Source organism: Falco rusticolus, chromosome 3 (genome assembly GCF_015220075.1).
Source record: "Falco rusticolus isolate bFalRus1 chromosome 3, bFalRus1.pri, whole genome shotgun sequence".
NCBI lineage: Eukaryota > Metazoa > Chordata > Aves > Falconiformes > Falconidae > Falco > Falco rusticolus.
The window spans coordinates 25079206-25094096 of record NC_051189.1 but is presented as its reverse complement, the minus strand read 5'-3'; the positions used below and the strand labels follow the sequence as shown (position 1 = coordinate 25094096).

The following is a 14891-nucleotide window of genomic DNA, read 5'->3' as shown; positions in this document are numbered from 1 at the left end:
TTGTTAGTGTCAGTGTGTGTGTAAGAACTCAGATATTATTTTTTTTTAAAACCTTTCTTATGCTGCTGGGTTTTGGAAGGGTTTCTTCATTCAACAGCATGATGTGCACGTATTTGAGAAGTTCCAATAAGCTTTACTACCTTACAAAATTTAAAATCCACTTAAAAATAATTAGTGACAACGGTGTAATTATTAAATTTCAAAGTCTGCTCCTAGTAGTTTGTTTGCTTCTGTGTCACGTGGCAATATGAATGAGAAATAGCTGGCTTATTCACAGTGGACTTGGATATCAGCTGAGGACTGTTGCAGTGCTTGCTAAGTTACATGCATCACAAAGGTGACCACGTAATTTTTAGAAGAAATGCATATATAGAAGAAGGATTAATCTCCAGGAAGTTTGGGTTTTAGTTGTATCCCCATTAGCTTTTTCAGCAAAACCCAGTTCAGTGTTCTATAAGTTGCTTTGGCTTCTTTTGTTTGCTTTCTAACTAAAATTAAAAGATGCTGACAAAGGTTAAAGTAGTGCCAGGTGAGATGGTGAGCTGAAAACAATTGTGCATAGTGTTCCTGGATATGGTTAAAGGCATTTAGCTGCAATCTGTACTAGTGAATAGAACTAAACAGCAAAGCAGAAAACCAGAGGAAACATAGTTCACGCTTTTTTATAAATAGTGGTTTTTTTATTAGTAAGTAAAATTAGCAATTATTTATGAAATGGCAGTCTTCAGATGTTGGTTAAGCTCTAAACCAGGGCTGCTGTGACTATAAAACAGGCTTTGGTGCAACCTGCGTGCTATACATGTAGCTTTTCTTTGAAAACATATTTTTTTCACTGTCTATCCTGTCCATGGTATGGTTTCCATGTTCACTGCTTTGTTAGATGTACTGTTAGAGTGCAAGCTACAGAACTCTTCCTATTATCTGCCCAGGAAAGTCATGAAGGAAACCCTTTGGAAGTTATGTCCAGGCATGTGAAAGACTAAGATGGTTGGAAATAGCCAGAGGGAATTTGCAAAGGGTATATCGTGCCTGACTGAAGTGATTGCTTTCTGTGATGAGATGACTGGCTCAGCAGATAGGAGGGAAGAGTGGTGCATGTTGTTTTACCTTGACTAGAGCTAGGCCTTTGACACTGTCCTAAGGCAGCTGTGTTGTAACACTGGGGAAATGTGACCTGAATGGGTGTGCTTCAAGATGGGTTGGAATAATTGACAGGATCTTTGGGCTCAAAGAGGTTTAGCATTTGTCTGTGTGGTTGGTAATTTTTTGTTTTTCTGTGGCAATAGTTACAAATCCTTGAGTATTCCTGTTGGGGCTAATACTGTTGATAATCTGCCTATCAGTGACTTGACTGGTGGGACAGAAGACAGAATGCACTGTCAGCAAGCTTGGGCCAGGAGGACAGCAAAAACTGGGGAAAGTGGTCAATACACTGAAGGGAAGGGCAAGGGCTGCTCATCAGAGAGACACTGGAGAGATGAAGTAGCAGAAACCTTATGAAGTTCAACAACAGCAAAGACCTGTCTGGGAGAGAAAGAGCCTCACTTGGCAGTACAAGGTGAGGATTGGTAGCTGTGTAGCAGCTTTGCAGAAAAAGGCTAAGGGCCAAGGAGAGATACAGGCTAGCGTCTTGGTGGAGATGTTGAACAATGTCTGCTTGTGATGGTGAAGGCTAATCGCATGCCAGGTGGCAGATGAAAGAGGAATACCAACAGGTTAAGGGAAATAGTTATTCCACTGCCTGGGGGGGCTTGTGAAGCTGCATTTGCAGTGTTACGTCCACTTCTGGCACCTCCAGTATAAGGCAAAGATTGACATGCTATTAAGATGTTCAGGGAATGGAAACATATGAGGCACAAGGATTAGCCAAGAACTGTTTGTTTTTTAGTCTGGAGAAGAAAATACTAATGGACAGCATGACTTCTGTGTTGTACTACCTAGTAGACAGGTCAGAGGGAGCGAAAGGAGAGTTGGGGTCTTCAGAGGCCCATTGTAAAACAATGAGCAGCAACAGCTACAAGTTGCTGCGTGAGAGGTCCTGGTCAAATAACAGGAAAATATTTTTCACTGTGAGGATGGTTAAACACAGGTTTCCTGAAAAGGCTGTGGATTCTCCAGCCTTGAAGACTTAACTGGAAAGGCCATGAGCAACATGATCTAATGCAGGCTTAGGCCTGCTCTGAGCACAGGGTTGGACTAGCTGACGTTCCGACAGTGGGTATACTATTATGGGAGACATTTAATAGCACTTCTGTTGAAGCTGGAAAGTAACCCTTTCTGCTAACTTCCTCTCAAATTTTGCATGTGACAGTATATCAGATAGTATCCCTCTGTGAGTTCTGATCATTATTTTGTTGTTTATTCCCAGGTTGATTCTGTGTGTCTTTGCCCACCTGCATTTCTTATTATGGGCTGGTTAAGCTTTGCTTCATTAGTTATGTACACTGTCAGGTCGAAGTAGTCCTTCTAAACCTCAGTGGATTTGGAACCCCATTTTTAAGTTTGCTTTCGTGTCAAAGAAAAAATTTACACAATAGAAGATCTCTTAAAGTTAATATCAAAAAAGCCAGGTTGCTAAGTTGTTGTTTGTTTGTTTGTTCTTTAATATTCCCTTTTAGGATCCAGATGGAGTCCAACAGAAAGAGTTGGTTGCTTCAACAGGACATGTATGTGTTCGTCCTACAAGAGTGGTATCATCTACCTCCGAAGAGGAGGAAGCATTTACAGAGAAATTTCTAAAAATTAATTGCAAGTACATCACTAATGGCAAGGTACTTAAACATTCAGGTTTTACTGTTACTATATGGGATGCAAAAATTGAGTACATTTAAACCATAAACATGCAGTAAAATTTAGTTACTGATAGGTAGATGGATCAGCTTATATACATACATATGTCTATATAAAAATATTCAGGTTTTCTATTCACTATTTCCTTTGGATTCCCAGACCACTTGTTTCTTGGACATGGTGCGGGCAGTTAATATGGGATTAACCTGTGACAAACTTCCCTATAGCCATCCTATTAAGTGATTCTCTAGTGTTGAGGGCATGAGGGCTGTTTGTTATGTTAATACCTCTCATAAATAATTCTCTTTACTTACAGTGAAGAGGTGCATGCCTTAAACTATGACAAAATATGTAGTTGGCTACCTTTACTTCTGTTTTCCTAAAGCAGAACAGTATGAGCAGGATTAACCTTTGATTCTGTAAACAAACACTTCTGCATTGGGTATAGTATGGTAGAAATACTGGGGTCTTTTACTTATTTTTCTTTTTTGCAGCAGTAGTTATGGTTCTCTCAGCAGTGTCATTACAGAAATGCCTCCAAGTTAGTGCACTTAATTAATTTCCATTCGGCTCATTGGTGCACAAGTCTTCTGCAGATTTTTAGAGACTGAGATAACGTCAAAAGGCTTTACCTCAGAACACTTTAGGAAAGAATAAAATCTATTGCTCTCCCACCCCAACAAAAAATTGCTATTAGACACTTCAATCATCAAAAAGCATGTCTTCACTCAAGTGGAATGAATGCAAAGAAATTCAAAACAATCATAGTATTTCCTCCTTCACCAGGAGTCTTGAGTATGTATATACAAATACTTCTGATTGTGTTGCTCAGCAGTAGGCTTGCAGATAAGTTACACTAATGATAAACAGATTAACAAGATTCACCTAAAACTGCGTATTGTTTTTTTGTCTTTGGCAAGGGAAAGGATTGCAGATCGATATATATCTAGACTTGAAGCCTTTTGACAGTGCAGGTATATTGGGAAGAGCTGTATGTTAGAAGTTGGAGCGAAAGTACTGGTAAAAGCTTTGTTTGTTACTTTGGTGTACTTTTGCGGTTAATTTACTTCACTCCTTGCATTCTGTCCCTGGGTGACTTCTTAGGTTGATCCTAGCCAAGCTCTTACTTACCGGTAACTGTAACACTGGTTAAGTGCTGTGATGCAGAGGAGTTGAGAACTGTGAGCCTCTGTTAGAAACTGGCTGTACTGGAAAAACATGCTCTAAATTTTAACACTAGATTATATTATTCATGTTCTGTAATTCCTCATCAGAATATTATGGGGAGTGTTCCCAGCATCTGTTTTTGGCTTGTATCTCTACAGCCTGTTTTCTAAGAGCTTCAAGGAGAATTCGGTTTCTAAAGAGTTGTGTATCTACTGCAGCATCAGTCTGAACCTGGGGAGGTGGGTGGGGAGGCAAATAATTATTAACTTGCTCAGATTTGAGTGCCAGATTCCTTAAGTTTAGCATGTAATTTAGCCTTTGTGTCATATGTGGTAGGAATGTCTTCTGGCATGTTGTCTTACCCTCTCCTTTCCTGATGATGCAGGATGATAAATCTTCAAAGGTTTTCTGGAGAAAGCTTAAAAGATTGATCTTCTCCTTCCCACACTGAAAGTGATTTTTAAGCTCATAATTAACTGTTATATAGGGCTTCAGATGTGAAGTTTGTCATCACTGTGACTGATGCTCATAAACTAAAATCTAGTGAAAACCTATTTTTCATTATGTTTCATTTCACATACACAAAAGGGCTTGCATTAAAGTAAGACAGCCTCAGGTCTTGCTTTTCAAGACTGCTTATACTTTGTGTTGGTTTTAATCACACCTGTGACATCCTACGCAAGCACGCATAAATTATCCGAGATGGAGTGACTGGAACCTGGAAACATCTGCTGTGTTACTGTTTGCTCTCTGTCACCTGGCTATGGCTTGTGTTAGAGGCAGGGTGTTGGGCATAGTTAAAAATGGGGTGCTATGATTATGCCACATCCTGGTCAGAGAATACATCAGTGTAACGGGTGTGCTGCAGAGTTGCATCTTAACTCACTGTTTATTGTGTATGTAGGCATGCCCTTTCTTGCAGCCACAGTCTGGTTCTTTGTAGAAGTGTGTTGCTCTGGTTTTTCATTCTTTGCACTATTTGTTGGAGGCAGGAAAAGGTATCCTAAACAGTCTGCTTGATTGAAACTAAAACTAATAGAGGAGCTTTGAAATTCTTTTTTGTTTCTTATGTTTGCTAGTTTACTTGCCTTGTTTTGAAAAGTAGTAGGTAAACTACTAACACTAAGGCTTAAAAAAAAAAAAACCACCAAAAAAACCCCAAAACAAATAAAACCACCAACCTGGAAATACAGGCACAAACCCCACAAATATATCATTCATAAAGTGAAAAAGTGGACACTGAGGTTCAAAACTTCTGCAAGAAATAAAGAATAAAACTATATTGTTATCTTTATGATAAAAGTTTCATAAATTGTGAGTTAGTTTTTCTTCTGCATTGTGTGTTCAAGAACGCAATGGAATTATTTAGAGCTAACACCTGTTTGAAAACCACTTGTCAGGAAATCCTCCCAAACTTCCAGTGTGTTTTACTGAACTGCCTAATCTTAATGTTTGGGCTTACCTATGTCATAAAGTTTGGCTCTAATCCTCCCTTTGTAATGATTGTTCAAACTTCTGTCTCTGGTATTGTGTAGAATTTAAAGCTCCCTTCTTCATGAGGTTTAAGGAACTTTAATGGAGAGAAGTTGAAACTGATGCAGAATTGAGTGTCTGCATGCAGGTGCAGTTTAATCTAATTAAATATGCATGCTCTTGGTTATCTAGATTAATAATTTTCTGGACTAGCTTTAAGACAGGAGAGATCTGTTTTTAATAACCTAGTGTGTTGTCTGCATGTTTTTCAGTAATAAAGTGGCTCAGCATTTGTTCTTGAGGCTGTAAAATCTGAACTTCACTGGAATAGAAATTCATTTTCTGTCTTTAGAATGTCTCGCATGCAGGAAACTTGACTTCTACAAGTGGTATTTCTGGGAGTTTTGTTCACAAACCAGAACTTCCTGTAACAGTATCATGTTGAACTACTCAGTAGCTATATGCAGAGTCTTCATTTTTACTTCAGTTTCATTGACAGACTTTTTGATATTTTTTCCCCTGCCTCAGCAATGAATTAGAAGCATGGTCCAAGAGAAATAAGTAACAACTTATTTGGTGGAGTATGTCTGAAAACACTGTTTTCCATGATCAATTTAGTTGCTTGTAGACTTTTTTTAAATTATTTTTTTCCTCCAGGACTAGAAAACTAGGTGGTTAGAGCAAATGCTGGTGCTATACTGGAGTCATATAGAAGTTCATAGTATGCATGCTGTTGGCCAATCTTGCTGGTAAAAATACTTTTTTGAAAATATTTTGAAAATTGAATTTGTATAAAATAGCCAGAGCTGTTTCTAAAATGTTCAGCAAATACTTGGCTTACATAGAAGGGATCTGTGCTGAAGACACATCATGACAGAATATGACCACAAAGGAAAAACTGAGCTCATATCTTTGTGTTGATATGGGTAGGTGAGAGCATAGAAAGTGCTTTGCTTAGTAAATAAGCCCTCATGTTATTCTTCGCTTTGAAGAATATATTCACAGTCAAATTATTTTCAGCAGCTCAACTAGGCCAGAGAGAGAGGCTTTAGAACTTTCTCCCTGCTCCAAAAGCAAGGAACCAAGATGATTGAATGAGGAGCAGACTGGTTCTTCATATGTATTATTCTAACGTGACTCTACTGTTCAGATAAGCAATGTTAAATTGACTTATGAAAGTTAACTTATTTCACAATCAAATATTCTTTAATGAGTTTTTGACCTGGGCTGCCAGCTAAAGTAGTCTTTTAACTTGCTTTTCAGAGCACAAGTAAAGCATTGAACCTTGTTAACACAGGTGATATGTCAGTTGTTACAGCTCACCCCTTCATAGAAAAATGTCACCTCCTTTCATTGCCTCAAAAGCTTTAGTACTTACTGTGTACTTAATTTATCAAGGAACATTCATGAAATAGTGAGCAAGGGAAGACAAAATCTTAGCCTTGAAATGAAGAGTTTTCCAATGAACTTGATTCCTGATTGTTTCTACTGGGTAGTATGTAATTTTAGAATTTGGTGTTGAATGTTTAAACCCTTCAGATACAGCAGTCACACAACCTTACTTTTTGTTATTTTCTCTAACCTGCCTGTTCTGAAGAACATGCAACATATGGGCAGTGAAGTAATAGAATAGAATACTTCAGTTGGAAAGGACCTACAATGGTTATTTAGTCCCAACTGCCATCAAGGCTATGGCCTTAACTTTTCTGGGTCAGATCTGCAGAATATTAATAAAATTCCACCTTCATGTGTGGTCATTAATGAAAGAGCTCAGATCTAGAAATGGTGCTGCTTTCCTGCATTACATACTGAATTTATGGATGTAGTATTTGCTTAAAGAGAAGAAATCTCTTGATTGTCTACTACTTTTGAGTAGACTCACTGACTTCTGCAGTCATGTTAAATTTATTTTTTAGACTACTCTAGATATGACCAAATACAGAGTACTTTCAACAGCTGATATGTCTTCTTGAAAACAATCCCCCCAATACACTATGTTTGTAATTACTAAACATTTTATCAGTGAGCTGCGTATTTATTCAATTCCTGATGAGCTTCAGCAGCATATGAAGCAGCCCTCTCTATGCTCTCACCCACCCATATCAACACAAAGATTTTGAATGTGTTTCTAAATCTGTAAAGGATTCAAGTTCTGTAACTGAAGGATCACTATCATCCTGCTTAAAGCTAGATTTCCCCCAGTTTGTAACTCGGACTCTATTGTTTTAACAGTTTAATGCATTTCCTTAGCAGGCAATAAAAAAAAAGTCTTAAGTGTTTTGTAAGTTTGGCTTGGTATGTGTATTGTAAGAACCCTACAGTTCATAGTATACGTATCAACATTCTTAAATTTTTTTTGTACTAGGAAGTTTAAAATCTACTTGTATTCATGTACTGCAGCAGTGTTGTTATGATTAAATCCATCCAAACCTGCATCTTGATGCAGCTGCATCTTCAAAAAATTTTAATACTTTTAATAAAGTTTAATTCTATAAATGTATTTGTTCGGTCAGTCAAGAGGTTCATTAAGTCAGAATGACTTGTATCAGATACTGCTGTTGCTTTTGTGGAAAGAAAATGAAGATAATTGACTGTTTTGGAAGACATTTCTTTTTATTATTCTTTAGTTAAAATGGAAAGTGAGATGTTTTAAAAGTCAGGTTTTCAACAGTGCTTGAAGTTTCTAAGTTTCTTGCGAAACTAGCAATTAGCCCTGTGGTTATCTGGGAAGGATGTATCTTTTCCTCAGAGCAGCTGCCTAGCATGTCCTTTAGGGTGCAAGGCCCTTCCCCTTGTTTTTTGGTTGGTTTTTTTTTTTGTGGTTGATTGTTCTTTTTTGTTTGGTTTGGTTGTTTTTTGGGGTTTTTTTTTTGGTTTGGTTTTTTTTGTTTTACTCAACCCAACTGTTAATTCATTGTGAGGAACAAAACTGCTTGGGAAAGTAAATGGTGTTAATTTGCTTCTAGAAACAGAACTGTTTTTCTGGAGATAACTACAAAACACAAGAAACTCTATAAAGTTGCTTTAAATATAAAGATGCTTTAAAAACAATTAGAAAACACCTTTTTCCTACAAAAACAATGAAGAATAAGCTGAAATATGAAAGAGAAAATTTACCATTTCTTTTCCCTCTCGTTTTAGGGTACGGTCAATGGTGTGCTGCTAGTGACGCCAAATAATATAATGTTTGATCCTCATAAAATGGATCCTCTGGTCCAAGAGAATGGCTGTGAAGAGTATGGCATCATGTGTCCAATGGAAGAAGTGATGTCAGCTGCTCTGTATAAGGAAATTGCGGACAGCAAAATTAAGGATTCATTAACCATGTAAGACTGAATAATATTTACAAAGCTTTGAGTAAATATTAACTGTAGCCTGATTGCTGACCATAGCAAAACTACATTTTGTGCTGTTGTTTTCCTTCTGAAGAACAATATCAAAGATTGGCTTGGAAAGACCCTGGAAAAAACGCGCTTTACCTTAACTTCTTGGATCTTATATACTATATAGAATAAATCCTTTTCTAGATACATGGATACTAGTTTTCTCCAACAGTCTCTTAAAAATCAGCGTATAGCAAGAGGGACGACACCACTTCCTCTGTCCCTTCCCCTCTATGAAAACAGTAACAGATGTGTTTGATTCTTTGGTAATTTAAAAACTCGTGTATAGAATAGAAAAGTCCACCTTAGCTTTAGGTGCAAATCTTTGTTTACCATTTTCCACTTGCTTCTCAAACTCCTAATGCTCTGATAAATGGTTATAAGGTTAATTTTGAGATTTATGTGTAATTTTATGGCATTAGGAGCATATTTTTCCCTTTTTGGCTAGGGAAAGAACTGCATATTTGCCTTTAGGTGTAGCCTTGTTTGGGGTGAACAGAGTGAATCTGGATTGATGAACTTTAATCGCTGGTGTTTAGCATGATAGGCATAAAAATTGACTTTAAACAGCATTATGAGAAACCTTTATCCTGGTCTGTCTGCCTAATTTTTACACTGTCCTCAGAAGTAGGATAAATTCTGACACTAAAGCAAAAAAGGGATAAAAAAAAAAAATAATGAAAATTATGCCATTTTACCTGTCACCGTTCATAAAGTGCAAACATTTGCAGACTACCATGACCATCTTAGTTCAGGGAAATGGGCTGCTTTAACCAAGGTAGAGTTGTCTATAGGTATGAGAGGGCAAAGCTGTTTGCCTGATGTGTCACTCCTAAAAGGAACCATTTTAAGAAAGGTGTAAAGATACTAATTAACTCTGGAAAATGCCCTTGTACAGTTCTTACGGGTAATAGATAAGCATACACTATTGATAATCTTAAATATCTGGAGACCCAGAAGATATAACTTCTCTTGCACCATTTTTAAGCTTGATTTCAGCAGAGACCTGGTAGTAAACTGGCGTCTTGGCATGGTCTTGTTCGCTGCCTGAAGTCATGTCTGTCTGGAAAGAACAACAAATGTATGCATTGCTATAGCAGTACTTCTGGGGCTTTTGACGTAGAACAGTGATGTCTTCAACGCGATTGCTTTCTGGACATTTGTTTTCCAGATTGAGTTTTTAAAAGTTGCTCAGAGTTTCGACTTCAATTGATGTATAGTGCAAGTAATGAGATTTTGAAAACTAGATCACTTTAATCTACCTGTTTGAATCATTATATTGCAGTTGCAAAACAAGTGGTCATCTTGGCATACTTAGTTTCTTCATGACTCAGTGTTGACTTAAAATTTACCTTCCATGCTCTGAAAATTCTAGTGCTCTTGTAGCACGTGTGTTTTCTGTTTTGTTTATATTATAAGTCAATATGGAATAAAAACATGTCTAATAATAAAAGGTCACACTGTGTTCAGAGCCCTGTGTGTCCAGTGCTGCTGACCTCTTCTGTCAACTTCACAAACTATTACATGGAATACTAACTTAGCATTTTCTTCAGTTCCTGCACTTTGGTGCCTTAAACTTCATTGAAATTTGAAGCATGTTCATAAAATTTGGGGAAAATAAAATTTAATTCTGTAACCAGAAGTCCCAACAGCTACAGCTAGATCTGCCAAGACCTGTGTGTCTCAAGGTATTTGAGACTTAAATCATGTTTTTCCACTACTTGTTTTTTATCCCCTACATATTCCACTGCTATAATTAACCCTCTCTTCCTCTTCCAATTTTGCCAGCTGTCAAGCTTGTTTGAAACTGGAAAAACAATCTGAATGCTGAAAATATGATTATTGATATAATGGAAACTGATCACAAACCTGATGAATTCTTTGCTGCTTAAACCTGCAATTTCATGTTGTATGGTTTCTATGTATAAGCCACAATCTATGCTGAAACTGGGACCAAAAAAATCTTACCTGAAAACATACAGATGTTTTACGAATTTCATGACCCTTATATTGTGCTTGTCCAAGAGAACCTATTAACAGCATAATCCTGAAATATTAAGGAAAGAGCCAGTCTAATAGGTGATAAATCCTAAACTAATCCACGTACTTTGTAGGCAAAATTACTATATCAGCACAGGCTTAATGTGAGCTTTGTGTTAACACTTGGGTAAGAGGGTGCATATGCTTTGCAAACATCCTGAATTTTAGCGATGTATCAGTAATGTCAGTAATATGACTTAACTGAATAAAAAGTTTTCAAAATGTGGAGTGGATTTATCCTTCTTCAAGATGGGATGTTAAGGTACAAGCTACTTAAAAGCATTTGGTACTAGGTAATGGATGATGTAATACGCTTGTGGTAACAAGGGAGATGATACTGAGAACTCCAGTCAGAAGTATGTTTAAATATGAGAACTTTTTTATGAAGGTTGTGTACTGCTCAATTTTTTCAACAACAGTGGAAGAGTATGAGTCATGTAGATCTAGCTGAGCATGTTCACAGTCCCCTTGCAGTCATCCTTCTCTAAAACTCGTAGAATTCCTGGTTAGTGTATTTTGAAAGGCAGGTTTGAATATTACATCCTTTGTGGAAAATAAGGGGAGGGGGGGAGTTATGCTTGCTTTTTTCTTACGCTGTTTATCAACATTTGATGTCTCATCTCATAACTGTTTCATTGTATCAAGTACTTTGCAATTTATTTTGTATAACAGGTTGCCTCAAATTTATGTACCAGACTGATGAAGAAGCTATAACTGTTTTGGGTATTTTCCATAGGCAGAATGGAAAGATCTACTCTGATGGTTCCTGCTGTTCTTCATTGACTAGCTTAGGTAGTTAAGGTTGGACCAGATGATTTCTGCCATTCATTTCTTACCAGTGAGCTAGGTGTCAACGTCATGATAGGGTGGGACATATCTATAGAATTGTACTGGCCTCTTTGATAGACAAAGCTTAAAAGACCATGGAAGATTTCTACCTTCTGTTTCTACCTAGTATTGGAGATTATGGTTGTGTGTAGCTTTTTATTGTTGTTCACCCGGGTTTTATTTTATCTTTGCACTTTAATCATCTCAAACAATCCTGTTGGTGTCATAGGAAAGTTTCTCCTTGTGAACGCAGTGTCGTGAAGTTTAGAAGTCTTAACTGTGTCATGCTGCCAAAAGGTCTGCTATGAGTTTACTGTTACAAGAACATGGTTTATGTTTGTTTCTTATTCCTGATGCTCTGGATTAAGTTTGGGTTTTTTTTCACTGTGGGGTTGGTGGCTTTTGTGGGGTTTTTTGTTGTGGTTTTTTTTTTTTTTTTTAAAGCGCCTTCAAATTTTTCAGCATTAAACAAAACTTAGTAAAGAAAAGAGCTTGATGTAAAAGGCACCTGCTATAACAACATTCTTATTTGCTCAACAGAGATGTAGAACAGCTGTCTGTAAGGGAACCTTGCTATTCCAAGAAAGCTGCGAAGAGTAATACAGATGAAATGGATTCCAGGATTCGGGATACAGGCAATGACAGTGCTAGTACTGCCCCAAGGAGCACAGAGGAGTCCCTTTCAGAAGATGTCTTCACAGAATCAGAACTTTCTCCAATACGTGAGGAACTTGTTTCCTCAGATGAGCTTCGACAAGAGAAATCTTCTGGAGCATCATCAGAATCTGTCCAGACAATAAACCAGACTAGTGCTGAATGTTTAACAATCATTTCAGACTCAAATGAAGCTGCCAGTGACTTAAAACCGAGTGCTGAAATGGTTGTAAATGTTAAACAGTTTGGCACTCACAGCTTAAGTTCAGAAGGTGTTGAAATGTCTATAAAGGGAGTACAAGAACCCAGTGAAAATATTGCAGATGTCCTCCAGCAATCTTTGCAAGGATCACATGGTAGTGAAGAGCATGACCAAGAGGCAGCAGTGGGCAACAATCAAGATTCCTCACTAGGGAAAGAACCAGAAAGAGACAGTAAGATGGAAGAGGAATATCCATGTTGTAAAGATACCAGAGACTCTCAAAAGAAAAAGACAACCAGCAAAGGAAAAGTAGTGAGAGAGCAAACTCAAGACTCTGAGACAGAAGCTGAGGAACTCCGCAAACTTTGGAAGACCCACACTATGCAACAAACGAAGCAGCAAAGAGAGAACGTGCAACAGGATTCACAGAAAGAAATTAGTCAGAAAACTGTGACTGCAGGAGATGGGCAGTTAGAAGGTGAGTGAGTCATTACTTGAAAATACAGTGTTAGCCTTCAGATTTATGATGTATCCCGTTCCAGCTCGTTAGAATTCCTGTCAGTTTTCATTCTGTAGAACATATCTCCCCAAATATATTGCTTGTATTTCTTATTGGCTTGAAGATATGCCTAAGTTGTACCTTATATAAACCAGCGGGGAAAATATTCCTCAGGAAACTGAAGATGCAGATACATTTGTTGCTGTCATTTTTCCTCACTGAAATTATATTTGCGGTCATACTGCAATATAGTATCTTAATAGGGAAGACTTAAATGAGCCTGTAAAATTAGGTCCGTGATGCATTGGTCACAGTAGAGCTCAAAATTAAACATGTTCTTTAGCAATTACCTAGCTGTTGCTTAAATTGTGATCTCAATGTACATGTGTATGAATGAATTTCAGGGAATGAATTTCATCTTACCTGTAGCATGTCTACCTTGTGGTTACCATTTATGATGTGAGCAACAAACACTGGAGTTTTAACACTGATACATCCAGAAATCTTGTTTCACTTGCATCTTGTCATACTTCTATGCTGATTAGAATGAGTTTTAGCACACACAAAGCATTTCTTAGGATAAAGACCTGCATGGTAATAAGCTAATGCTATGAATATGGGAACAACTAGGTTTGTTTCTTGAGTACCTTTCCTCCTTTACAAGATCAGGCCCTGGGGTTGTTAGTTGGAAGTTATGTTGGAAGGCTGAAGTTACTAGATTCATATAAAAATGCTGCATCTTTTGTAAGTAACTTAAAGATGCTTCTGTATGTGTTTGATTTTGCTTTATAAAAAATTCATAGGTCACTTTCTGATGCCTTAGCATCTTACTAATGGAGATAAGCTAGTTGTTTTATTTGTACAATATTTTGGGGGCTTGAAAGAAAACAATCTAGTGACAGGCATTATAGGTGCATTTGAAGGTCAGATTATTTACACAAATTGTTAAAAGTTGAGATAGTATTGAATAGAGGGGTATATTCTTTGGCTGATAGAAATTTACCTTATGCTTCAGAATCTGATATGATGGTTTTGCGGTTTGTTTTCTTCCTTCTGTTACGGAAGTAACTGAATTTTGAAATCTGAAGCCGGTTAATAGTTGCATCATTCTGTGATAAGCTTGACTTACAAGGTGTAAAATGCCTTAAATATTAGAGGAAATCCTCTGGCAAAAATGTCAGCTAGCAGTAGCTGCTGATAGTGACTTCTAAAAAATGCAAGCATCAATATTGTTTGTAATTCAGTTATATTGGATGCTTTAGTTCTGGTGGTTTTCTAAAAGATTGTATCAGTGAGTGCATCTGCAGTGTTTTCATGCATGATGCAATTTGTATGTACCTACTGTGTAACAGTACATAATCAAAAAAGTGTCTGCATATGGTCAGAATAAGGAGTGCTGGGTGGAAACCTGCATGTGGTGTTACAGCCTCACTGCAGGCTGTGGGGATAATACAGAAACAAAGAAAAGCACAGGTTACTTTCTGGAGGTTTTTGCCAATTATTTCAGTCCAAATTCAATTGGCATTATTGTATGTTTCTTATTCTTGCATGTTGTATTAGCATAATGCAAATAAAACAGTAAATTATGAATTAATATTTCTCAAGCTAGACAGATTTGGTGAAGCTTCTACTGGCTTTGTCTACTGGCAAGTTTAAATAGAGCCAAGGTAAAAGCATAGATGTATTTCTTAACCTCTTGAAGGTCATCAAAGACTAAATATGACAGGTCTATTAACAATATGTCAGTAAAACCAGCAAGTTTTAGGAAACACAAGAAACAGTGCAATATTCTGTCTATGGGACTAAAACTCCAAAGTAGTCATACTCTGAGTTTTGTTTCATTAGTTTACCTAGA

General features: G+C 37.3%; 1 protein-coding gene across 11 annotated transcripts in view; it reads left to right on the top strand.

Annotated features, from left to right (window-relative positions):
* The window catches only part of OXR1 (oxidation resistance 1), a 290279-nt gene that overhangs the window by 237101 nt on the left and 38287 nt on the right, over nt 1-14891 (top strand). For all 11 annotated transcript variants that reach the window (XM_037379603.1, XM_037379602.1, XM_037379595.1 and 8 more), the window contains 3 exons: nt 2619-2771; nt 8572-8756; nt 12222-13015. In XM_037379603.1, the coding sequence (XP_037235500.1) occupies nt 2619-2771; nt 8572-8756; nt 12222-13015 (1132 nt within the window). The remainder of the gene's footprint in view (nt 1-2618; nt 2772-8571; nt 8757-12221; nt 13016-14891) is intronic.